The sequence below is a fragment of the Pavona decussata genome, unplaced genomic scaffold, assembly GCF_977016875.1.
Source record: "Pavona decussata unplaced genomic scaffold, jaPavDecu1.1 SCAFFOLD_510, whole genome shotgun sequence".
Classification (NCBI taxonomy): Eukaryota; Metazoa; Cnidaria; class Anthozoa; order Scleractinia; family Agariciidae; genus Pavona; species Pavona decussata.
In genome coordinates this window covers 363712-390000 of record NW_028145827.1, presented here as the reverse complement: position 1 = coordinate 390000, position 26289 = coordinate 363712, and the positions used below count along the sequence as shown (strand labels likewise).

Genomic DNA, 26289 nt, shown 5'->3' with positions numbered 1-26289 from the left:
TGTTGATATGTTTTTTCACAATAGATGAGATTTTGGGAAGTGCAGGATTGAAGGATATGACGAAGGGTGTTCTGTCTGTTTTTGTGGCTTTCTGTTCTTGTGGCTGTAGTGTTGCGTGACGTGGGATGGCTCGTACGCGATTTGCATCTTTTTGTAGGGAATAGCGGCTATAACCACGTTGGACCAGGTGCTTGATGAGTTCTTCGCTTCGTTTATCAAAGAAAGCGTCAGTAGAGCATATGCGACGGATTCGCAGGAAAAGGCTGAATGGAATAGTTTGTTTAGTGTGGTTCGGGTGGTATGAAGTTTTGAGGAGGTATTGATGCTTGTCTGTGGGTTTTGTGTGGAGATCTGTTTGGATGTGATTGTTGCTGAGGTGGACTTGGACATCTAGGAAAGGGAGTGTCTGATGAGAGGAATTTGAGTATTCATGGGTAAATTTGATACTCGCGTGAATAGAGTTTAAGTATCTGATGAAATCTTTAAGGTGTTCCTCTCCTTCTGTCCATATCATAAAGACATCATCGATGAACCTCCACCAAACGAACGGCTTGAGAGGAGCGTTTCCAATGGCGTGTTGTTCAAATTTACCCATGAATAGATTAGCGTATGAAGGTGCCATACGGGTTCCCATAGCTGTCCCGTGTACTTGTAAATAGTGTTCGTTGTTGAAGGAAAAGTTGTTCATTGTAAGAATCATTCTTATGGGATCACATATGCTTTCAGCAGGAAGGGATTTGTTTTGACGAGTGTTTAGAAAATGGCGGCAGGCTTCGATGCCTTCGTTATGAGGAATGTTAGTATACAATGAGGAAACATCCAGGGTGACAAGGAGGGCGTTTTCCGGTAGAGGTCCCAGTTTCTCGAGTTGAAGAAGAAAGTGTGTAGTATCTTTTATGAATGAAGGAAGATTCTGAACAAGGGGCTTCAGGTGGTAATCGACGAACTCGGAAATGCGTTCAGTAGGGTGGCCATTGCTGGATATGATGGGTCGGCCAGGGTTGCCTTGTTTGTGGATTTGAGGAAGAATGTAGAAACGACCAGTCTTGGGATCAGAGTTGGATGAGAGGTATTTAAATGTCTCATAGTCAATGAGATCATTTTTGTGTAAACGGGTAGTGTATTCTTTGACGCGTTCGTGTATTTTGCTTGTAAGGTCTGAAGATTGTTTTTGATAATATTTAGTGTCATTGAGCTGTCTGCGGCATTCATCAACATACCAGGAGTAGTCCATTATAACAGTTCCAGAGCCCTTATCAGCTGGTTTAATGACTATATCTGAACGTTTCCTGAGTTTTGTGAGAGCTTTGCGTTCTTCCATAGAGAGATTGTTGTGGATAGTGGCTGGTTTTGAGGTCATGATCTCATTTTCGACTGCATTGATAAAAGTGTCAAGGGCTATGTCCCTTCCATTAGAAGGAGTCCATGATCCCTTGCATCTGAAGCGCTTGACTTCATGATCAGATGAAAGATTTGGAGCAGTTAGGTGTTGTTGTTGTTGAAAGAATTCTTTTAGTCGTAAACGTCTTGCAAAGTCGTTGATATCTGCTTGTATTTCTGACCAGTTGACACTTTTGGGGGTGGGGACGAAGGTCAGTCCTCGTGATAATAGTTAGCTCGCATCCGGCAGATATTCAAAGCTCAGACAGTCGTAACTGTCATGGGAGTCTCTAGGATGCTTCAGCGATTCCTTCTGACAAGTGTTTGGTGTTGTTCTCAGGCAAGACTGCAGTTTCGATTCTCTATGAATCTCGCAGTTGCCACTGAAAGTTCTGTTAGCGGTTGCATAAATTAGAGTTTCGCGGCATATATTAGATAAACACGTGACCGGCCGACGCCAGGGTCTTTTCCCGCACGCCCCCCACGAGAAGGGAAAAGCCCTGGGAACGAGGTTGCACAGACAAGTAATAAATAAATGGGTAATTAAATAAATGGGGATTTCAGTGACTTAATTTCACTGTTTCCACAGAGTGCCTCTTTCATCCACTGTTTCCAGGTCGAATGATTACGTGACGTTACGTTACGTTACCTTACCTTACCTTTCAATTCAATTCAATTCAATTCAATTTATTTGCCATTAACAAAAAAATACAACATAAATACATTATAGACGACACACAATATTCTTACTATTACAATATTCATACTTGACTATTTACCTTACCTTACCTTACCTTACCTTACCATACCTTACCTTACCTTACCTTACCTTACCTTACCTTACCTTACCTTACCTTACCTTACTTTACTTTACTTTACTTTTCTTTACTTTACAGGGATAAGTGTCCGCATTATAGAGGTGTCCGTTTTAGAGAGGTAGGCTTTATATGGATTTCAGCCTCTCAGGGACCAAGTGAATTGTCCGTAATAGAGAGGTGTCCGTATTAAAGAGGCGTCCATAAGGAGAGGTTCCACTGTACATACATATACAGTGGAACCTCTCATACGGACATATCTTTAATACGGACACCTCTCTATTACGGACTGTTCACTTGGTCCCTGAGAGGCTGAAATCCACATAAAGCCTACCTCCCAAAAACGGACACCTCTATCCTGTCCTTTTGGTGTCCGTAATAAAGAGGTTCGACTGTATAATCAAGACATCGAAAAAAATGCCAAACATCAGTAAATATTGTACTCGTATCGGATCGATTTGCAAAACTGGTAAATATACTGGACTCTCAGTGGTCTCAACTTCCGTGTAATCAGAATTTTGTTCAGCGGCTTCCAAGTGACAACTCAATCTTACGTGGCAACGACAATTCAGCCCGTGTAGGGAGGGGTCACGATCAACATCTACTGGCAAGCTTTATGAACAGTATGAGCTACTTTCAAAAACGTACCATTGGTAGAAATAGAGAAAATGATTTCTATCTGGAACCAAAAATTCAACTGAAATACGATAATCTTTCACTTTCTACCACGTTACAGTTAATTATCCACTCCCCACCCCCCATAGTAAAATGACGCTTCCATCTTCTTCGGCTCGATTTGTGCGCCTTCGACTAGCGACAAAAATCAATCGCAAAAATATAACAGACGATATCTGCGATCTGCTCTGAGAATGGCGATAATTAGAGGACTGAAAAGTAACGTGAGTCTGTTAGGATTGTTTCTGGTAGCCTTGTCCATGATTTTAACAGGTAAGTAGTGTTGTTTTAATTTGAATTTGTAATTTGTTTATTGCGAGCGAAGCGTCTTTAAACCAATTTTAAACTGAAATTGTTTTCAGCGATTTTTTATACCTGAGCATTTTTAACCTTGTTCACGATTAATGTTATACAGTTTACCAATATCTCGAAACGTCTGATTTACGCACGTACCTTTACTCGCAACTTTCGAACTACTGAAGCTACAACGAACAAAAATGATTCACCAATACATTATAGTTGCCCTCGGGATACGAAAAAGAAAGGACTACCGTTTAACGTCAGGAGAGCTTATGTTTTCAGACTGGTAGAAAATTTAATTAAAACTAACCTTTGCACAAATATTAATAATAACAAAATATGTAATATTGTACAGCTTAGCTCATTTAAAAATGCTTGCTTTAATTTCTTTTACAATGCTGAAATGAAAGCTCAACACCGACGAGAGGTAGATTACCTTATTGTGTAGTTGAAATCCTCAACAAAATAGGTGAAAGATGTAATAAAATTTGCAAAAAATTATGTTGAAAAATATATAATCTCAACTTACAAATACTCTCTTAAAACAGTTTTATATTAGATCTGCTTTTTCCGCACCTTGTATTAGTTGACCAAAAAATTAGTGTTTATTTTGATTCCACAAAATATTACGTATAATTGACTGACTGGGTGGAGAATGTGCAGGTTAAGAAAATATCCATACCCACCCCGTGGAAGGTCATTGGAAATATTTCTGAGGGGGAGGTAGTCTTGAGGTCAAAATTTTAGAAGTAAGGTATAAAGCTAAATAAATATGTAATTTACTGGGGGAAGGGAGGGGGACGCAAAACAAAAACAACAACAACAACAAAAACCTATGGATATTTTCTGTAATTCCCCAATGGGTGAAACTCAGATGTAACAGTAATGAACAAGCATAGCGGCCAGAGGTTTCATTAAGTTTTGAAGTAGGGGGGCACCTATTGGAGAGTAGCTGGGCAGAAAATTACACTTGAAGTGAATTTCTTTATGTTCAGTTTGAAAGTAGGCAGGTACTGACTCTTGTGTATCCTGGTACTGGTACCCGGGTCCCGCCTTCTAATATAATAACCCTGATATTAGCCATTAATTTAAATACCCCAGCCCCTCTCTCAAATACCCATGTACCAAACTTAACCTCTCTCCCCCTCTCCCCCAAAAGAAAATGCTCAAGAAAAATTCCAAACCCAACAATAGATGACTGACGTAGATGCATATCAATCATTGATGAAGTATATTGTTGTTTCAACAGGAGTATCATGTTCAAGTTCAAGTAAAGCAACAATGATTCCTACACCGTCAGTTGTGAGATCTTCATCAGCTTCACCCAATCAGACCACTCAAACAAGTTCAATATCACCAACTCGAACAGCAACAACTCTATCTAGCGCCAGTGTTCCAACAACGAAAGCCACAACACCCATAATTACAACCACTCCAGCTCCTTCAACCCATGGCAGACAATTTGATGGTGCCTCATTCGTTGGTGGGATTATTTTGGGAGTTGTTTTAACAGTGATTTTCATTTTTGCTTTTAAATGGTGGCAAACGAGGAACAAGAGCTATCACAGTTTGTGAAGAGCATCACATCAGTGAGCTGGACTGGACAATTTAATAATTGAAGTCTAACGTAATTTTCTCAGTGACTTTTTTAAGAGAATTGTTCATAATGTATTTTTGAAGTGTGGTGGTATGGCACTGATAACCCCTCATAGTATGGTAGGATGGGTCTTTGTTTTTGTGTGACTGCATTTACATATTAACCCTTTAAGCGCCAATAGTGACCAACATTGAAATTCTCCTTATAATATCACTACTTCATCAAACAAATGTGTTATGAGAGTAAACAAAATGATCATGGCTATTGAAATTTCTTCATGTTAAATTAAACAAATTCTCCCAAATAGTGCCAGGGAAAATGTAGAAGAATCAGGAGAATATGCATTTTGACATAATTTGGGGCGTATGGGTTAACATGTTCAATACCATGGCCAGCAGGGTTGTCTACAAGATGCTGGTGTAATTTTGAGCATAGCAGTAAGACAAAGGTCAGTGTCTTCAACATAAACATGTTTACTGGTAGAAGGAACATAATGGTGACATTAGACTAGTTGAGTATAAAGGATTAGCATAAAAGTGTGAAACATTGAGCACAATGTGGACAACCCCAAAAGGCCAGTATAATATTTCCAATACAGGGTTTGATATTTTTTGATTTTAAAAGTACATTTTCAAGGTAATGATAAGCTTGTTTGTTGGTGCTTGTCTATTAAATATTGACATACTGGAGTTTTGCCACACACAAAAAAAAACAGTTCGATTTTGATTATTTTAGTGTTACAGCATTTCAGAAATTTTTTTTTCAAGGTTGATTTTGGTGTTATTGTTAAGTTTTGAATCACGTTTTCAATTTCAGACTTTAAACAACTTTGTACATTGCTTTGTGATCAAATGAAGCTTTAACACTGAGTCATTATGTCACCAGTTACTTCAAGGTATTCACAGCTGGGTGCTGTGTGCTACAGCCTTTAATGACAGCCTCACATTTTGTTAGTGACATATGGACTATTAAATGGAATAGTCAGGGTGTCACCAAACGTTGGACACCTCCAAATTAAACAGCTGTCTAAAAATACAACTTTGCCACTTTGAGCATTTAAAACAATTTTATTTTTGTTCTGGTTTGTCTTTTGTCAAAACAAAGCATCTAAGCCAAGTGGGAATAATATGCTCCACTTACTTATCATCACTTTGTGTTAGCCCAGAGGTGATATTTTTGCACTAATATTTTACAAAATGGGATAATTTAAGTGTAATATTAAAATTAAATATGAATTAAAAAACTAGAGCAGAATTTGTATTCAGTTCACAAAAGGAATTGGGTTAATATAGAGAATGTTTTTTCGGGTTGTGTTGATGTATTGAAAAAGTAAACTTCAATACGTAAAATATGTGTAAAGTAAAATAAAAAGTATTTTAAATTCTTTTTCACATTGTGTCACTATGCCACTAAATTATGTCAGTCTTTTATTTTTACACAAGGTTGATGAGGAATGAAAGTAAATGGGAATTTCAGTGGAATCCATGGAGTGGCTCTTCTCTCCACTGTTTCCAGGTTAAATTGGAAGTTGAAAATGTTGGTTTTTGTGGAGGGAGGAAAACCAGAGTACCCGGAGGAAAACCCTCGGAGCAGAGACGAGAACCAACAACAAACTCAACCCACATGATGCCGAGACCAGGAATTGAACCCGGGCCACATTTGGTGGGAGGCGAGTGCTCTCACCACTGCGCCATCCCTGCTCCCCTGTAACTTTAGCTTTAATAAATTGTAATGTGTCTGGAGATGACACTGAAAAGATCATAGTGTTCTTGCATACAACCAGTGTAATCTTTGCTGAAAAATTAAGACTAGTTCCATCACAATTTTTCTGGAGCAAGGTTTTAGTCATTAGAGTGTCATGGACACCCACTTTTTGTTAAAAATAATTGTTAAATTCCACTTAATTCTTTAAAAATCTACCACAGACATACAGATACACCATGGATGCCCTACTTTTAGTCTCTGTGATAAGTACAAGTGACACAATGTTGTCTTGAAGGTTTGTGGTTTGCATTGGGTTGTTTCCTTATGAGTTTCATCTTGGTGTTAGAAAATTTGCTTCTTGGTGTTTGAACTTGACTCTGGGGTGATATGTGTTTGTCCTGGGATGAAAAAATAATTAAAAATTCATGTACAGTAAACACAGTACGTTTCTCCGTCCCATAATGAAACTTTGACAAAAACGTTTTATTTCCAGTTGCAATATATACATTTCTTGATCTGTAACCAACACTTTAGACCAAGGAATCGCATTTAACAATATTCAGGTTGTTTAACACTGTGTCATTCTGATGTCTTTATTACGCAGTATTTAGCAGTATACTTTTGGCAAATTTCATCTCGGGTTGCATGAAGTTTGTCCCTGGCAAGGTAACTTTGTCCTGGAATTCTGGGATGAAACCACTCGTGTAAAAATTAAAAAAGAGTTATCATCCCGGGAACAGAGTTGTACTGGGACAAAACGGACTCCCTTCTCCTGTAAACATGGCCTAACAGAATAACAGCTTAATGGTCCAAGCTGTGTCTCATGCAGAAATTTAAATGGGAGTCAGAAAACTGGAAAGGAAAATTACCTTAGGCACTGTCCACATAATTATGTTTTTAATTAATTTTCTTTGAGAACAAAGAACATGTTTGTTTTTTGTTTTTCATGTGTTTTTCTGTCCACTTGAAAATGACTAAAAAGTTAAATGAAACACAACTTCCTGCAGACTACTAACAATGTTTGTCGTGTTATTTTCAAAAGCCCCAATTTTTTCATAACAAAACTACTTATGATAACATTTAAATACTTAAATTGGAGATATTGAACAAAGATTTATTAGAAACTTGCACTGAACTCTACAAACATTATTTTTGTGAGGCTGCAGGTGAAATGACTAATGCCTGGATTAAAAGTTATTCATTCCTTGGGATCAGAATGTTCAGCGGTGGGTTGAGTACATGGACCTACAAGGTGTTTGCCCCGCTGGTGTACATCTCAGAGTGTTTAATAAGAACTTTCTGTTTTTTTTTTGTGGTTTTGTTTTCTTCTTTTTTCTGTGTGGCTTTACATTGTTGAGAGAATCAGAACAAATTAACAAACTAACGTAAACTATTAAAATCTTCACATTTTCACAAACTGATCCTTGTTAATTTGTTTACAGCCTCCTCATTCAGTGAATGGTTTTTAATCTGTACAAATTATGTAGTCTGGTAGGAAGGATACATATATAATTCATATTGCCATGTGTGAGGTTAGCTATAACATAGATAAAAACTTTTCTGAAGACTTGTTGCCCAAGTTCTACATATCTTTACTTAATATTAAAAACTCATTAACTATACAAGTACAAATTCATATTTCAGCAATAATTATAAATAGGTGACAAAAAAACTGTTTACTGGTTGTTGAAATGTGTCACTTTCCTTTCTCTCTGAAATAGTCAGCTAGAAGAAAAATCACATTTTAATATTAGTATGGTGCAGTTAGCCCAGTGGAGAAATCTGTGCACAACTTGCTACTGCACAGGATAGCCAGGGGTGGGGTATATACTGTAAATCTGACAGCTAGAGTCTAGAATTTGGTTTTTCTATTACAAACTAACATGGATTGGGCTATCCAAAACTTACCTGAGGCACATTTAAATATATGAAGTAGAACTAAATTATTAAAAAATAACTTAAAATGTGAACTATGATGAGAAATATGAATTCCACAGAAAAATTTAATCAAAAAATTGAAATAACTACATAAATAAATAAAGCTGGCCCCTTAAAAAAGTTTAGATGAAAATTTAAGATGTTTGAATGAGCAGGAAATTACGATTATTTTAAGTACATTTCATAGATCTATGAATTCTACATAAAATAAAAAATAAACTAACCCAGCTTCTCCACAGCTTCTACACAAATACTTGGACTCATTTCGGGAGTATAAGTGGCCACCAGCAATAAAGTAGCTGTCCTCACCACAATTATTCCATTGTTGTCCTTGAATACAAGAAGAAAAAGTGCTAAATATGCCTTATGATGAATTCAGGACTATTCCTGCTTAGCCCTGTTTTCTTCCTCGTTCAGATTAGCAACTGTTGTGTTTACAAGAGTATGGTATCTCATTTTGTGATGTCATATGACATTTTGTGTCCACAAAGCATCTTTCTGGGTTTGAAAACACAGCTAACTCTCTCACAGATGTCTCTGAGCATATAACTGTTGCATTTGGTTAATGACAGAAAAACGTGCTCAGCAATCATCACTAACAATGATCATGAACTTCGGTAGCAGTTGCCATGAAAACAAGGCTATGGTCTATCAAAGTTTGCACTAAATTACTGTGATCGCTATACTATTACTGTAGGTGGTGTTAAACAATTATGACAATTTTTCCCAGAGCTTGCAATACAGGCCTCCTATTGCAAGGCTAGCCACTGACAAAACTGCCTAATAACATGCAATTCCCTCTTCTTCACATGTTTTGCAAGAAAAAATAGTACAGTCGAACCTCCCTTTGCGACCACCTCTCGTAAGCGACCACCTCTCATTAGCGACCACTTTTCCAAAATACCAAACGTTTTCAAGTCAAATCACTATAGATGGAACCTCTCGTAAGCGGCCACCTCTCATAAGCGACCACCTCTCGTAAGCGACCACTTTTAGGGTGATTGTTTAAAATTTTCAATTGTTTTTAACCTCTCGTAGGCGACCACTTGACACACAATCTGCTATTTCTCTCACGGGCGGAAATTGCAAAATGTGTCGCTGTAACATATTGGCCCACATTATTACAGCCGACGCCGTATCTCACAGCCAGGGCTACCGGAAGTATCTCCCGAAATAGCTTAGCACTGAAACAATTGATAACATACACATGCACTATAGTGTACACTGAAATAAACTTTAATTAGGTTGAATCCCTAGTAGGAAAGAAACTTTCTTATCTTGTTAATAGCACGCTATACATGCATGACCGGCGATGACTCTCTCTCAACCTTGTATTAGTCAAAAGAAAAATTGTGGTGATAAAGAACGACAACTGGATTAAAATAAAAAATAAAAAAAAAATCACTTTATTTAAGTGTCAATGCATTTAGCACAGGCACTACTTGGGGACAAACAAAATACGCGAAAGTTGTAGCTGTTTGAAGCTTGAAATTTAACATTGCAAAAATGCTGTGTCTAAAGAAAAGTTATAACTTTGGGTTTCGATAAGCACTGGCAAAAGGGTTTGGTCTCCGCAATTACCATTATGTAAATTACCCGAAATTTAGACCCCCTGTGGTCTGACCTCTGGTATTAGCGACCACCTCCCGTAAGCGACCACATATCCTTGACAACATGGGTGGTCGCTTACCGGAGGTTCGACTGTATAACTTGCAAGTTGCTGGAACTTTTTGCAATGACGCGAGACGTAATATGATATAACATGCAGGTACTATAATAATATTGAGGTATGGCACCTTATAAAAAACATATAATGATCAAAATGATAATAAATTAATAAAATTAATAAAATTAATAAAATTGTTACATCTCAAGACTAAGGTCAAAATGGAAAATTGTTGTAGCTGATTCTAAGCATTTTTTACACTGTATAGAAAGGAGTTTTGTGCTTTAATTCTAACATTCTAGTTCTAACTGGTATTGTTAGACATTTTAGAGCTCCCTAGCTTATAATATTTCATACTTACTTTCTTGGCATACACAGAGAATCTGTCAGCCCTTACACATTCATAAATTGTGTCCTGAAACTTGAGACCTTCTTTTCTAGCTTGTGAACTGTTAGTGAAGCAATGAACTAAGGCATGGATGTTGTCTAAAGATGGCTGAAAATATAAAAATTCATCAGAGAAAATTACTTTTAAGGGCACCTAACCCCAAAATTTTTTTGCGCTTAAAAAATCTTTGCATCTGTTCGAAACGCATTGAGCCTTTTTGCGCCTCTTTTCAACCAAATCTTGACTTTTTATAGGCTGTAAAAGTTACGAAATCTAGCCATCATCTGTCCCATGACCGAGCTGGTAAGGGGCATGGGTCTATTCCTTAAAACTCAAACTGCTTTGCATGCATTTTCACAAAGACTTAATACAGTGCAAATCAGTTTGTGACGTCAAGTAAGGAATAGACCCATGCCCCTACCAGCTTGGTCATATGACAGATGATGGCTAGTTTTCGTAACTTTTACAGCCTATAAAAAGTCAAGATTTGGTTGAAAAAGGCCCCAAATAGCGCAATATGTTCCGAACAGGTGAAAAGATTTATTTAAGAGAAAAAAAAATTTGGGGGTTAGGTGCACTTTAAAATTATAAAGCAAAATTTGCTTTTTTAAATCAATCAATCAATCATAAGCAATGAATCAACTAGGAGTAGCTTATGAAGAGAGACAATGTGAAGTTTCTTGGTGATCTACTGGTAATAGCCAGCCAGCATGATGTTGTTGTAAATAGAAACAACCATACATTTATGTTTAAACCTAAAAAATTCAAACCAGTGCTGTTCATGCAGGAAGGTATTTTTGCTAATTTTGTCATACCAAAACGTGTTGTTTAAGCTCAACTTTTTGACAATTTTTTGGGAGCAGATCGCCATAAAGTCTGCATAGGCATAATTACCTGAAACTGCTTTCTCAACTGTTAGCTACATCTCTGAGGAAACAGCACAATACAGCTGCAGACTTATTACAGTCTCTCATAATACAGTCAACTCTCTCGTAAGGGACCACCCTTGGGACATGACAAAGTGGTCGCTTACGGGAAAAATCAACAAAATAAGCCTAATGCTGGATTGACTAGTTATAAATTACACAAAAATATTACCTTAGCAGCTACAATTATGCAAATAGAAACTAATTTATTTGTGTTTTTTTTTTCACATCTATTCATTCTTCTGATAAAAAAAAATGTATAACATTTTGGAACAGATCACTGTAACAATTCCCGTTTACCTACAAATCTAATTATAGCAATCTTCTCTGTCTGCAAACTGTTATTACATTGTACCTGTCAGCAGTCCAGGGTGGCATCATTAAAAATTGAACTTTGTCACTTGAGTAATGATTAACTAATGATCATATGTGATTATGTTGGGTGGTCACTTACTGGAAACAGAAAACAAAAGAATGTGTAAAAAGTGGTTGCGACCCCTTAAAAAATTTGAGTGGTGGTCGCTTACAAGAGAGCTCTTGTAACTGAGAAACAAAACGGTTGTTTACGAAGTGGTCGCTTCCGGGAGGTGGTCGCTTAAGAGAAGTGGTTGCTATGAGAGAGTTGACTGTAGTTATTTGTTTTTTTTTTTTTTTTTTTTGGGGGGGGGGGGGGGGAGTCATATTACTCTTTTCCTGTTGTGGGGGAGCTAACCTCCACTCAGCTCAGTTGGTAAGGCACCAGACTGTTGTGAAGGAGGGCGTGGGTTCACACCCTGGCTGAAATAACTCTCTAGGTCTTAAAATAAGAAGGTGTTTCCTTTGCTTTGAAAACTGAAAATTATTGTTAGACCTTCACGATCACGCAGCTTGGATTAAAACCTTGGTACACCTGACTCAGCACATAAGCAACACAAGTGTCCAGTTACAAAGATAAAAAAAAAGTTTTAAAAGGTTATAGTCAGCAGGAAAGCTGTTAAGTTGGACACTCGTGTCACTCGTGTGACCCTTGTGTTGATTGCACTATTCAAAACTATCAACTTTCAGCTGACTGGTTAACTTAGCTTATGGAGAACAAAATGGCGGTAACATTTCCAGATTTAAATCAACGCGTGAACCACTTACTCTTCAAGATTTATGACGCCAAGTTACCTAGTTTGTAGCTGCTAAACAAACCAGGAGGTCTTTTTTTATCTAGTCGCGCGTTTCCTTTTTCCTTTTATATGTAGTAGTGGGTTTTAGTTTAGCATACCGAAAATCCAACCGTACTTGCTCGGAGTGAGGTGTCCTTGCGCCGAATGATAGCGCAGTGCTGAATGTGCCCTGTTGCTATCAGAGAGTCGTGAAGAAGGCTTTGAAGTTGGTTCATCTTTGAATTGGAGAAAGAATTTAACAAAAATCCTTCAAGGTTTTGGTACTGTCGACATTCTGACGTTCAGCAAGCGAGGAAAAGAGCTGCGCTACGAACTGTGGAGTGACTGTGTGACAAAGAGAAAAAGATACCATTAGTAGGGTGGAGTGGTGAAGGCATTGAACCACCATCTGGTAAAATGTTATTTCGTAAAGAAATAGATTATCCAGAAAATAACATACTGAATTGATTTAAAACAGTATAAAATAAAAACTTAATCTTGAATTGGATGGAACACTATTTAAACATCTTACACGTAATCAACAGTCAGATTTCGCTCCTACTCACCCTACCCTAATGAGGTTAGTTTATAAACACAGCTGATATGTTGCCTTGGAAACGGCTCATAATTAACACGTGAAAGTTTCAAAGTCAAGCAGCAATATTTACTCCTTGTGGTAACTCAGTTATTGATAGCTATCTGTTGGCAGAAGAAAGCTTACACAACGGCAGTAAGTCATCTAGGCAAAGCAGCTAGACAACAAGGGCATGTCTCGGCCAAAGCGTCCCGTAAATGGCCGTATTTCTGTTCATACTTTTGACATCGTGGATGAACTTCTGGAAGATAACAACAAACATGAACTGGCGAAGGTGAAAAATGAATCATTTAAAGCCGTTTTATTTCCACCTTTAGTGCGTATTTGGCAGCAATATAACGGGGTTTATTTTCAGTTCCTCACAGGATACATTCATTTCTAATCAACAATATTCACTTTGTTTCAGAATTATCATAGACGGGCAAATTCAGCTTCCGCAGTTGAGCGAACAAAGTTCCTGGATAATTCGGAAGCGAGGACTGCCAGTGCCAAGTCAGTGTGTCCCTCGGATCACACGTTCAGAATACAAAGTTGGCTGAATGAAAAATCCGTTCGAAATATCCAGGTACAAGAAGGCGTACGTTAATTTATCGCTATATATAGCCAGGGAGCAAAACTCCTCAAGTTGATCATATTGGCTTGGCTTGGGTGAACCGCTTTGTTGCTTTCTAGCTTTTTTGGCAACAAATTAACTAACTAGCTCTGACTAGCTTGTAATTGCTTACAGAATAATCGACGCCTAGCAAAATAAAAAAATGCTATTTTGAGGGACTATAAATGTGGCATTTTCTCAGTCGCTAAAACCGTGCAAAATTATTCATCGCTCTGTTGATCATGAAGTACCGTGCCCATGAATTCGTAACTTGTAATGAATTCCCCCGTTGTATAACTTTCCGACTCCTTAATTATTTATCATATGTATATAGCTTATCTCAGCATGGGCAGACCATTTATTTACCACCTGTGAAAATCCCAAGTTAATTTTTTGCTTCTTTACTGTAAGTGACTAAGTCTACTAAAATTCTTTGTTTTCAATTCTATTCAGGAAAGAACTGACTTCGAATCACGAGCTACTAAAAATATGTATACAACACTACTTGATAATGAGAACACTTTCGTCAAGGTAAGCAACTAAATCCTTGTGTTGAAACTGTAGTAATAAAACTAATCTAACCATTTGGACAAGAATTAGTCCTGTCGTGTTATTAAATTTTATTAGTCAAAGTGTTAATTAACGCATTGGGTGTAAATTGTCTGATTATTGATATCAGCAAACTTTCAAAAAGTTACGATAATTAAAATTTTTCTTTCAATCAGATGCCGCAAAGCAATATATTTAAACAATGTCAGAAATATTTTACAGAGGAATAACATATTTATGAATTTTCAGTTGGTTTGTTTGGGACCAAGTCAACTGTGTGTGATGAAAGGAGAGTTCTCTAAGGAATGGTTTAACAACACCAATATTCTTTATTGTTGAAAATAAACATTGTGTTAAATTGAATCAAGCTCTTACCATTTGATTGAGCATAGATCTTTAAACAAACACGTTCACTAAATCAAAAACCACTTGCTGAAATTTTAATTATGCACCTATCAATGTTAAGCCCGAGGGGGGGGACCCCGGGCATATGTGGGGCATTTGACTTTTCAGAAGATTTTTTGGTCAAAGTCCCCACCGTGGGGCCCCAAAACTGGGTCAAATAAGATCAAATATCCCCACCTTAGGGAAGTAATATCCCTAAAGTTCATAGTAGTTGTTGTGTATATTTTACAAATAATTGATATAAATTGCCAAGCTTTTTTTTTATATTTTAAACTCCTTTGATGCTTTGTGTAATCCGAGGAAAATAATCAACAAATCTAGCATTTCACGTGAAAAAATCAAATATAATTGTCTCAATCTTACAGGAACAACGCGAGCTGTATACCATGTTGAGCTTTACAAATCTAGCATTTCAAGTCATACAATCAGATATTTTCTCAATCTAATACGGAAAAGAATGTACCATGTAGAAAATACGAATCTAGCATTTCAAGTGATACAATCAGATATCATTTTCTCAATCTAATACAAAAACTGAATGGACCTTGTTGAGCTACACGAATCTAGAATGATACAATAAGATATCATTTTCTCAATCTAATACAAAATCTGAATGGACCTTGTTGAGCTACGCGAATCTAGAATGATACAATCAGATATCATTATTTTTCTCAATCTAATACAAAACCTAAATGCACCTTGAGCTACGCTAATCTGGCCGGCACAGACGTGACTAGCTACCAGTCCTCCTCGCAAAAAAAAGCAAACGTCCCCACCCTGGGGCCCTGATTCTAAGTCAAACTCCCGAGGGTGGGGAAGGCAAAAGAGGTCAAATGCCCCACATATGCCCGGGGTCCCCCCCCCCTCGGGCTTAACATTGATAGGTGCATTACTTGCCTTTATTCGTTCAAGTAGGTGAATGATTCAATCAAAGTGTCATTGTTCCAAGCAATAACTTATTGATTGTTGATACTTGAATCCTTTCTTAAGATTTTTATAAATTATAAGCTTTTTATGCTTTTATCTTATATTATGTCACAAACTTTGCTATAATTAAACAACAATCCATGAAAATGATACCAAGCAAAAACCACAAAACACCTGCCCCTCTGACATAACTCTTTTGGTGAGGAAGAGTTTTATAAGGAAGGCTTCCACATAAATTTCACCTGTAGAATAATATCGAAGGTCTTTTTGCAAAAGGGGCCAATAAATAAATATCTATATAAAAAGGCACTTTGAATGTACACACTAAACACACAAATTTTGAAGTGCATGCGAAACCTAGGACGTTTTTATGATTTCTTGATTTCCTGAGCCCCTATACCTGTGGCAGGTGGATGGTACACTCTGGGCCCAGTTGTTCAAAGCCAGATTAAGCTAATCCTGGGTTAACATGAACTTTGATAATTTGAAGCTTAATTACTAATCAATAAAGACTCTTCAAAAAGAATTTTGTTTCTCAGTTTTGACTCAGACTTTTCTATACTGCTAGCTTCAAACTAGCTTTTAAAAACATTTTTAGTAAGCAAGATCAAAACTAGTGTTAATCGGCTTTCGAACAACCTGATGTGTAAAGAGCTTAAACTGTTATGTTTTATACTGCTGTCAATCATAATTATGATGACTGTGGATTCCTGAAAATTAAAACTAAGCGAAAGGGAAAGAAATACATTAACCCCTTAATGCAGTTTAGTATTGTCTTCAGAACAATTAGCTATAAATTTTTTTGCAATTTTACAACATGACTGTAATTTTTGTGAGTCACAGAAGGGGTCTGTCTATTGGTGCGTATAGAGCATGGCACTATTTTTACAAAATTTTGTAATATCAAATGTGGTTCAAGCCTCAGAAAAGCTGGCAAACATGCAAAAATTAATCAAATAACAGACAAAAAAGATTGAGAAACGTTTACTCATTAGTAGCAACTTCAGTGTAGTCAAACTTATGATATTTACTTCGCTAACAACTAATTTAATTGATAAGGGCTGAAAGCATCGCCGTCTTATGTCACATTTTAGCCTGAGTTTTTGTTTTGCTCAACAATGCAGAATTTCTACATGTGATCAGAAAATGTACTTGCTCTGTTGCTAATTTGGTTGGTTTACACTTAGCTTTCAAGAAAAAAAAGGACAAGATGTTGAGTTGGTGTTGTTTCAAGTTGTCCAGCAAAATAAAGAAAGCAATGAAGTGAAACAGCAGACATGTTTAGATCATTGAAAAAAGCACAGAGCAATGTTCTTTGATTAAATTGAAAGCTGCACGGAAAAATTCACTGAGGACATTTTCAGCAAAATGGAAAAATGGCCTAAAATGTCAACATAAGATGGCATGTTTTCAGTTCATCGATTACTTTTAGCACAACTGAAATGCAACATAATTTTACTTTTGATTGAAGTTTTTTCATTATGTTTAAGGTTGCCCACCTCTCACTGTAACTGACCCCCAATGAAGATACCTTCCACAGGACTAGCTAACAGACACAGTCATTGTATAATAAAATTACTGTAGATGCATGTTAGTGTCATTTATGTATTCATAAAATGCTTTGTCTTCTTTAACTTTCATGAACAGGAGGTAGACAGATTCATCGATCACAAAGCAGCCCTTGATAAACGGAAGAAGCAGATGCTTTTTAAGAAATGGAGTGAACGTGTTTACAGTCCTGTTAAGGTAAAACACAAGTTAGTTTATGCATTTTTGTTACTGTTTGAGAGGACGAGGAAATGAAAGATTGTTTTACAATTCCAAAAGTAATTGTACAATGAACAATGTAAAACTTGCATATTTGTGATTTGTGGAGCGGAGTTTGTGATTAGAGTATAGACACATAATTGATGTCATCGAGTGGTGTGACCAGTGCACGTGACAAACTAGGGTCCATGCACGTGAGTCTAGACTCTAGAGTCTAGCCAGAGTAACTGGTCAACAAAATTTGCAACTGTTATAATAATTGCTAGTAGCGGGCATTAACATAGGCAAATTTTCGCAAGAAAGGAAAACTGTCCGATGAAAAATTGGACAAAGACCGTACTGTTGAAAGTGACCTCAACCAGGTTAAGAAAACTATAACCTTTGTTGTGATGTGAAAAGGAAGAAATATTTGCCCAAATTTGTCGGCAATAGAAATCCCAGCGATTGATCACAAATCACAGTGAAGCGACAGACATGCACATAATATTTTGGGGGCAAAAATTCTGTCTGGAATAAAGGTTAGTTTTGAAAATATTGTTATGAAATTCTTTCGGATTATACTCTAACGTAGAGGATCACAACTGCATGTGTGTATAAATGGTCTTAAAGTTTGCTTGAAAGTTTTTGACTCAGCTCAGTCAACGTGTTATTGAGCTCATTCACAAAATGTCATCAAAAGTCTTGGTTATTGTATAAAACAAATAAATTTCATTTTGCTGTGAGTCTGTACTCTGATAAGGCACAGAGGACGTCAAAACGTGGTAAGAACATCAGTCACACTACTCGCCTGAGGCTTGAGCGTACCTCTTTGTTCTCACTACGTTTTGACGTCATCTGTGTGTTATCAGAGTAAATAGACCAAATTTATTTTATTTTGTAGTGAAAAGAAATTAACACAGTTTATTATTTCTGTAATTAAGAATACTGGTTAACTCATCCATGACTGTTAATATTCAATCTTTTGCCAGGAAAAAATTGACCAAGAAATGGACGGTCCAAACTACAGAAACTTGGACAAAAGAAAAAGAGATATTTACAAGAAATACCTCGATTATAGCAACAGAAAAGTGAGTTTCATTGATAGATGTAAAGTCCTGCTTTTAACATACCCAGGGAAAAATTAAAACAACTAAATTTTTTTGAAGAAATGAAAACCTCAGGGGTTAAACTGCTAAATGTTACTGATTCAAGCAAATTTATGGAAAGTGAAGCAAAAGTGTATACTGCTTTGTTTTTCATTTATGATGATAAGTTGACCAGTTGGCATAATTCATTGGCATAATAATTTTAACATAATTCTACGGTACTTTAAAATTCTTCACAGAAAAGCTTGACAAAATAACAAAGAAAATGGCATCAAAATATGATTGGATAGGCATTCACAAATTATACACTCAGATGATGATATTCTCAATTGATTACAAGGGAAAACGTAAGCCTCTTACACAGGCCCAGTTGTCAGAGGCCCAGTTTTTACATGGTGGACATAAAAGGCAAAGTAATTTACTGTGTTAAAGTTGGTTATGTACAGTAAAGTCACACAAGAGCCTAAGTGGCCCACACAGCCAGAGCTTAGCCCGGTTTCTGTAGCATGAAGCAACTAGGAGTATTGCTACTTCCCCTGGATGGGATGCTGGTCTTTGAACATGCTTGTAACTGCTGTATTTTCCCAGGGTGTTGTATTTCTGGATGTGATGTCTGGAGAGGAATATGATCCACTTGTTCTCAATGCCAACAGACCTGCTCCACTGAAGGTTAGTGTCCAGTATGACCACATTCATAAAGACCACAATGTACTTTCAAGTTCTAAAATAAAGTAAAAAAAAAAAAACGGTTATTCAATGTAAGATACAAATTAAAAACAGTGATGTTTATCCCGAAGGGATTTGCAATCTGGTCACACAGGTTGAGTTGTGCTATATAAGACAAGGTAAAATTACAGTCAACCCAGGTCACGCGTGAACGATATTTTTGAAATTTGAACGGAGTTTTGAAATTTACATGTCAGTTTTGAAAATCGCCAACGAGATTTCAGAGTTCCCGTATAAATTTCCCTGGCTTATTGACGGTATAAAGCTATGAATTTTTCTTTACATTGCAAAGTTGAATATTTCAAGAATAACAATTGTTTCCCAAGTATTTTGAATCTTTTTTTCAGTTAATGGGTCTTTTTCGGAACGATTTCCAGAAAAATGTCCAACATTCCATTCACACGTCGGACATTACAAAGAGAAATTCGAATGTTCATTTCATTCTTGGAAATACTGTTCACGCGTGACCTGGGTTGACTGTAATAGTTAACATAACTTTATAATAGCAGTTAGCATGACATAGCACTTTGGAGTGCAAAATAAACATCAATACATGTGGAAAGATGAGATTACAATAATTCTTATTCTTCTGGATTGCATGCAATGAAAAAAAAAACGTTTGAAGCAATAAAAATGTCCAATAATACAACCCCATATCTTAATTGATCAGTTTTGACCTTTTCTTGTCTAACAGTTTAAAAGAATAAAATAAATACACAGCTGTATCATGCACCTTAATCTGGTGAACAGCGTTTTTTCATTTAGTTTGTCGCACACAAGGGAAAAAATTGTTGCCCTTGAAGGGCAATCTCGTAATGTTTCAGATTAAGACTTGCCAGATTTTCTGACAACTGAAAAATTTGTAAATTTAAATGTGCATTGGCAGACGTTCAAGTGTACAAAGAAAAGTAAATCAAATTTAAACAAGTGTTTAACATAATTTTAAATTTATTGTATGATCCAACAGGTCTTGTATTTTCAAACTCAATGAAGATGTTACTGTGTATGGGAATATTTAAGTTGCTTGAGACTTACAGAGGATTTAAATTGAGGATGTGAATTTGATTTTTAGGCAATAACAAAGAAATTAGATGACCCACTAATATCACAAGGAACCACAAGACTTGAAGAGGATCGTACGGTGGTGAGATGTGTCACTGGGGATACAATGAGTAATAATGAATTAGAAGAAATGCACCTCCCTCCTGCACCTCTGGTGCCGCTTGGACGGCATGGCACTGAATGTAACACATGGCTTAGAATGCAGCTACATGACATTGACAGTGGTGTAAGGAAAAGAAGCAGGTGAGTTTTAAACAATTACCATAATATTGTTAATAGTTCAGTTTAATAATTTTACAAGTGGCGACTCAATGAGCACTGTTAAATTTCAATTTAGAGCTTTAAACATCATTGCTTCTACTCTGAGAAATTCACCATTGGACTTCACAATGACAACCTCGTTCCTTGGGTTCCTCTTTCTCCCCCCCCCCCCACCTCCCTGAGAGAGATCCTGGAAATGACCTCTCCCCCCCCCTCCTCCCCCAAGAGAGATCCCAGAAACGAGGTTGTCACGATGATTCAACACCTGGATAGCAAAACTGAACTCTTTAGAATGCAAACTGTCCATAAAACACACTTGTTCTACAAACTTAATCTTAATGAATGAACATTAATTACTGGAATGTCAATAGTTCAAGGATGCATAAGTATGGTGTTGTCTTGAAATACCACGATCCGTGCATACTTTACTACAGTGGATATTGGATAAACAAATTAAATTTGATCTAAATGTCTTACTGTATATTATTTTACCAGGCAACGAATGAAAGGAATCTACAATGACTCCCAGCTAGATTATGAAGAATGGAGTAAACTGGAGAGGAATCCAGAAACCATTGATGTTGAACTAAGATCACAAAAGAGAAGACTGTTCCGAGAAAAACATGCCACTACTCTGGAGTTTGACTGGCCTGAGCTGCCAAGAATCAAGCAACATTCAACATATCATCCTCGAATACCAAACGTTTTGCCATATGGTACTAGTTTTGAATATTATCCTGAACTGCAGCTCAATGCATCGTATTAATGGTCACTCAATGAAAACAATATAGTGAAAGAAAGAGCGCCTATTCAGAATGGATATTAAATTTTGTAATAATATTGTTTAATTATCAGTCACTTCAAATATTTTGAATATTGTACATGTAGATGTTTTTAATCCTAGTTAAGATTAAAAAGGAATTTAGTCAATTTGAATTTGTTGAATTTTTTCCCCAAGATTAAAATGATGTTTCAGAACATTTTCATAACCCCCACCCCTACAAGGCCATTTGAGAGAGGCCAGTGGGGGAGGGTGTCAAAAGACAAGGTACCGTATTTCCTCGATTAAATGCCCCGGCCTTAAGAGTCCACGTGGGCCCAAAGAGGATAAGTAAGTAAGTAAGTATTAACGCCAGGTCAAAACTGCCGCTTTTTAAATAAACGCCGGGTGCGTTTAATCGGGGCCCTTGCGTTTGTTCGGGGTCCCGGCGTGTATTAGCATGTAATTAAAACTTAAATAATTTGCACACATTGGCTGACACAAACGAGGAGGGCATTCGCGACATTACCGTTTATAAACTTAAAACTTTGTACTCATATCATTTACTGGCTCCTACATCATTCATACATGTTTATGTGCTGTTTGTTAGTGATATACAATTGTCCAGCACTGACAAACTGCCCCTAGGTTTCCGAGGATTGGTAATATAATAATAAATCAACGTGGAAAAATGGCTGAAAATCGCATTTCATTAATAAACGCTGGACCCAGATTAAACGCCGGCCTGGAGAAAACGCTGGGTCAAAACTGCCGAATTTAAAAAAAAAAAGCCGGAGGCGTTTAATCGAGAAAATACGGTATGTTGGAAATCTCAAAGGGGTGGGATGGAAGGTTAAAATCTAAAAACCTTACAGAGGGAGGTTAGGGGTATGGATATTTCTGGAACAACACAATTAGCTTATGTTTACAAACACTATTTCAAATATTAGTAAACTGTAAACATTTACTAATCCCTAGTTGGTATCAGTAAAGACTGGAAGACAAGGAGTAGAGGACAGGAAGGTTTGAAGAGCTCAGCACTGTTCAATTTTTTTTTACCCTTTTCTTGCGATCTTTATCTTCTTTTTCAAAATATCACGCTGTATTTTTATCCCACTTCCTAGTTCTATTAAATTATTCCTAGCGAAGCGAGGGCGGAAGGCCCGAGCGTAGCAAGGTTAATAAAAATTTGTCGGGCCGAGCCGGCCCGAGCGGAGCTAAGCCGCGTGAATTCGAGCGAAAAATATATTGACATATATATGTTTATATCGTTGAAGGTGTCTGCACTGTTGCCTAGCAACAGTGAAAAACAAAGTATGAATGACGTCAGACTGTCTGGCGTCGTCTGGAGCAAAATTTGCATACTACGGGAAAGTCTGCGTGCCGGATCAAATTTCAAACGCAATGTTCATCAATATTCACTGGATACAGAACTATCTCTCCAGAATCTTTTCCTTTTCTTCCAGAAATCCTTTTTTGTGAAAGATTGCATTGAAGAAATTACACGTTTTGTGACCGCCGTAAAATAATTTTCGAACACGACAGCGCTTCACGCACGTTGTACATTTTGTCTTGTCAGAAACAGATTTTCAACCGCAAATTAAACTAGCCTGTGGAACCTCAAAAAGACCATGCTCATCAAAATAGTTGCTATGTTCAGAAACCTTTTAATCTTCTCATTTGATGCTACAATACGAGTAAAGAGAGCTTTCCACCCAGCCCCAGCTTTGTGAGTATAGTATTTAAATGAAAAAAGCTAACTTGTGAGAAATTATCGACAGGAGGTGAAAATAATTCAGGGCACACCCACAAAGCAAGATTTTGGAACATTTTAGGGGTCACCTTAAGGATGACACTTCCTTTTACTACTGTAGAATGTTCTGCACGAAATAGTGCCTCCTAATTGCTTCTACGAAGGAGATGCTCCCTAATTAAGTCGTTGTGCAGTTTCTTAGTGTGAGAAATTGAGAAATGAGGTTGTTAATGTCAGTTTCATCTTGAAATGTCACAATAGCATCTTGACGTCCCAACACTGTCCATCATGCCCAGCGTGTGCCTTTCTAAGCGCAAGAAACCAAGAAAAGAGGTTGTATATCCGATAGGATTGATATAAAAATAAATATCAAAAAGAGTCAAAAATGGTTTTGAAAAAAAAAACCACAGACGTTTTGGGTATATGACCCTTCTTCAGTGTAGTTTTCTCCCCATGAAGTGTCATGCATCTCCGAGGAACTTTGCTTTCATCGTTCATATTTATAAAAGAGGTAGTATGTCGGTTCCATCTTGCAACGTCGCAATAGCATCATGACGTCCCGCGTGCGTTTCAAACCGTTCCAAAAACTACAAAACAAGGTAATCAAGATGAAAGCCTTGTTACATTCAATTTGAAGAAGATGTTGTGAAATTGTAATCACCAAGGTCTGATTTCAGATTTTTTTATTTATTTATGCACTATTTCAAAAGTTTAAAAGGAAATTACAATACATCACAAAAGTAACATAAAGACAACACTGAATTACATAAATATCAAAGGTAAAATGTGCGCAGTGACCAGAGGAGCTTAGGCTTTCGAGTTGATCACTGCCAACGCAGCTGCTGCAACCTTGGTAGGATGCCCTGTAAACACCTGGGACTTGTTGCATAAAACGTTTTTAAGATAACATGGAAGTTAACGATTGTTCTCAGACAATAACCTGTTGTTTTGCAAGTTCCTGTAATCTTAACATGATTTATGCAACCCCAGCTAAAAGCCTAAGGCGATGCACTATAATCTTCCTGGCCTGATCAATCGATGACAATCGACCATCGGAAATCCAATCCATCAATCGATATCAATATCAATCGATGACAATCAGTTAATTGATATCAGTCAGTGGATGACCAATTGATAATCACAAGCTTGGGTTATCAAAGGTTTCTGTCAATTAAGCTGACTGTTTTTGATTTTGAGATCAGATCTTGAGGTTATTATTTGCAAGTTTCTTGTTCGCAAGTGCAAATCTTGTTTCATTTTTGTATTATGGCAATGATCGTATTCTTTACATGGACTGCCGGTAAAATGAAACCGTGGTACATCGCATTCCAGTTTGTTTTCTGATAACAGTTTAACTTTTCTTGCCTATCCCTACAATAGTTCTCTTGTTACCAAGAGCCACACGCCCAAGCGGAAATGAATAATTATGCAAATCAGGAGGTAAAAACAAGGTGGGGTTGGAACGAGAAGCTTGTCACACAATTATTGGATCGCACTCACTCGACCATCACAAAGAAAAATGAGAGATTACTCGCAGTCTACATATACCCACATGTACATTTGATATATGAACCAATAAATTCTTGTTGCTGTTGTTGTTGTTTTTCGTTGTCTTATAAGCGGGACGTAATATGCAAGCCTCTGTAATTGGACGTTCGATCTATATTTTTGTTAAAAAGAAATCAGTACACTCTGAAACCAATGGCAATCGATGACAATCGATGTCAATAATTATTAAAAAACACACGTTTCTTGGTCATCGATTTCCGATATCAATTGATTACTTGTTATCGATTGACTTCGATTGCTATCGATTGTTATCGATTATCGATTTCATCGATTGATCAGGCCGGGAACCTTTGATTACTACTCTGCAGGAGAAGCAGATCACAGCAAAAGCTATTGGAATCCAAAGACTGGTAACCACGCATTTTTCAAAGATAATAAGTTTAAATTTGGGGAAAATGCCATACATTGTTGCTTAATTATCTCTGCAAGGTTAACCCCAATTTTCGTTTTGGATTCTAACACAAAGATCTGCCATACCTGAAACTCTCCTTTGTATAAGCGTCACCTTTTGCCTCCCTTCCTCACTGGTCGTCCGATTTTTGCTTTCCTCGTGTTCCCTATTTTTGTTAGCTGTTCTTCAATAGCCTTCCGCATGTCAATAAAATCGGGTATTTGAACGTAACGAATTTGCTTGCCCTGTATAAACATTGTTGGAAAGTCCATAACTTCTTGTCCATTTTGTTTTGAAAACTTTACGTCAGACATGGAAATATTCATAAAGCCATCGACATTATCAATCAGCCCCTCAGCTGAAGATTCGTTTCGTAGTTCTATAATGGTCCTATGACCTTGTACAGCTTGTAAAAGACAAACTAATGTTCTTTCAGAGGTCGCTCGCTCTCGACCACTCGCCATATTGAAATTTTATAAAACTAATTTGGTCCCCAGTCTTTCCCGCTTGTCGAAATTTTTGGCGCGGGAAAGGAGTATCCTTCCCCCTCCCCTCCCCACTGCTCTGTTAGGGGACCTGGATGTCGACCTTAATAGGAACAAAAATCTCAAAAGAAGACATAGTGCCATGTTATTTTTAGGAAACTGTTAAATATTGAGTATGGGGCTGTGCGGAAATTTTTCCCTTCACTGAGCCTTTGAGATCTTCGATTTCTTTTCTGATCGCTTGATTCTCTGTAACTGCTGAAGCGACAGACGTTTGGATGACGATTAGCAGTTTAGCAGATAAGCAGTAATCTCAAGGAGGTTTGGTTCCTCCAGGTCGTCGTCTGAGACGTTGGCACTCTCTTTCAGTGTCTCTTTGAGAACCTCTGTAGAGTTGGTCGCCATATTGGACTTTTTAAAGCTTCTGTCTTCTTCATCAGTCGATCCACGATCTCCGTGTTTGTTCTTTCTTTATGAGGACATTTTCACTTGATGTAAGAAAGATCTTCTCTTTTAAAGCTGGAAATCACACTTCAGATGAAATTAGGTGCCGGAGAGGCGTCGGTTTGAGCGGCAACACCATACTTGCGAACCGGGAAATCTCCTAAGCTGATTACAGCGACGCCGTGAAAGCTGGTGCTTCGATTAACTGGTACCGTTCTACTTATGCTTCTTGATGCCTACTGAGAACCTGAAAGTACGTCAATGAACTTCGAAATGACAGCATCTGATTTACGAGCCACTTGAGCTGTGCAGCTGGAATAAATACTAAAATAGCTCTTTTAGGTGTTTCAGTCTCAAAATCTTGGGCAATCGAACTCACTACCAAATAAAAGCGTCTTC

At 37.3% G+C, this 26289-nt stretch overlaps 4 protein-coding genes across 6 annotated transcripts; 2 read left to right on the top strand and 2 right to left on the bottom strand.

The window, feature by feature from the left end:
• Positions 1-2955: 2955 nt before the first annotated feature.
• Positions 2956-6158, top strand: LOC146450040 (uncharacterized). The gene is made up of 2 exons (XM_085100800.1): positions 2956-3143; positions 4420-6158. The coding sequence occupies exons 1-2, from the start codon at positions 3065-3067 to the stop codon at positions 4743-4745; spliced, it is 405 nt and encodes a 134-aa protein (XP_084956926.1). The 5' UTR covers positions 2956-3064; the 3' UTR covers positions 4746-6158.
• A 775-nt stretch (positions 6159-6933) lies between these two features.
• LOC146450039 (profilin-4-like) lies at positions 6934-12884 on the bottom strand. Of its 2 annotated transcripts, XM_085100801.1 has the most exons (4): positions 12639-12882; positions 10437-10571; positions 8634-8739; positions 6934-8196 (listed from the first exon to the last, which is right to left on the bottom strand). In XM_085100801.1, exons 1-4 carry the CDS (start codon positions 12753-12755, stop codon positions 8168-8170), a joined length of 387 nt encoding a protein of 128 aa, XP_084956927.1. In that variant the 5' UTR covers positions 12756-12882; the 3' UTR covers positions 6934-8167. The 2 variants fall into 2 exon arrangements, with proteins under 2 accessions (XP_084956927.1, XP_084956928.1); XM_085100802.1 differs by lacking the exon at positions 8634-8739 and having other exon boundaries at positions 12639-12884.
• Positions 12885-13167: 283 nt separating this feature from the next.
• Positions 13168-21418, top strand: LOC146450038 (protein FAM228B-like). The gene is made up of 8 exons (XM_085100865.1): positions 13168-13388; positions 13521-13679; positions 14160-14237; positions 17235-17333; positions 18323-18421; positions 19028-19108; positions 20238-20470; positions 20984-21418. Exons 1-8 carry the CDS (start codon positions 13287-13289, stop codon positions 21252-21254), a joined length of 1122 nt encoding a protein of 373 aa, XP_084956991.1. The 5' UTR covers positions 13168-13286; the 3' UTR covers positions 21255-21418.
• LOC146450037 (U7 snRNA-associated Sm-like protein LSm10) lies at positions 18428-25438 on the bottom strand. 2 transcript variants are annotated; one of them, XR_014860406.1, is made up of 2 exons: positions 25048-25438; positions 18428-19160 (listed from the first exon to the last, which is right to left on the bottom strand). XR_014860406.1 is itself a non-coding variant. In XM_085100873.1 (2 exons), exons 1-2 carry the CDS (start codon positions 25423-25425, stop codon positions 19154-19156), a joined length of 357 nt encoding a protein of 118 aa, XP_084956999.1. In that variant the 5' UTR covers positions 25426-25438; the 3' UTR covers positions 18428-19153. The 2 variants fall into 2 exon arrangements, 1 of the variants encoding a protein (XP_084956999.1); XM_085100873.1 differs by having other exon boundaries at positions 25076-25438.
• Positions 25439-26289: the final 851 nt, after the last annotated feature.

Coding starts and splice junctions, on each gene's coding strand:
- LOC146450040 (XM_085100800.1), top strand. CDS start 3,065: ATGGCGATAATTAGAGGACTGAAAAGTAACGTGAGTCTGTTAGGATTG. Junction 3,144..4,419: donor CTTGTCCATGATTTTAACAG/GTAAGTAGTGTT, acceptor TTGTTTCAACAG/GAGTATCATGTTCAAGTTCA.
- LOC146450039 (XM_085100801.1), bottom strand. CDS start 12,755: ATGAACCAACTTCAAAGCCTTCTTCACGACTCTCTGATAGCAACAGGG. Junction 10,572..12,638: donor CAAGTACGGTTGGATTTTCG/GTATGCTAAACT, acceptor TTATATTTTCAG/CCATCTTTAGACAACATCCA. Junction 8,197..8,633: donor AGAAGCTGTGGAGAAGCTGG/GTTAGTTTATTT, acceptor TTTTTCTTCTAG/CTGACTATTTCAGAGAGAAA.
- LOC146450038 (XM_085100865.1), top strand. CDS start 13,287: ATGTCTCGGCCAAAGCGTCCCGTAAATGGCCGTATTTCTGTTCATACT. Junction 17,334..18,322: donor GTGTTTACAGTCCTGTTAAG/GTAAAACACAAG, acceptor ATCTTTTGCCAG/GAAAAAATTGACCAAGAAAT. Junction 18,422..19,027: donor TCGATTATAGCAACAGAAAA/GTGAGTTTCATT, acceptor GTATTTTCCCAG/GGTGTTGTATTTCTGGATGT.
- LOC146450037 (XM_085100873.1), bottom strand. CDS start 25,425: ATGGCGAGTGGTCGAGAGCGAGCGACCTCTGAAAGAACATTAGTTTGT.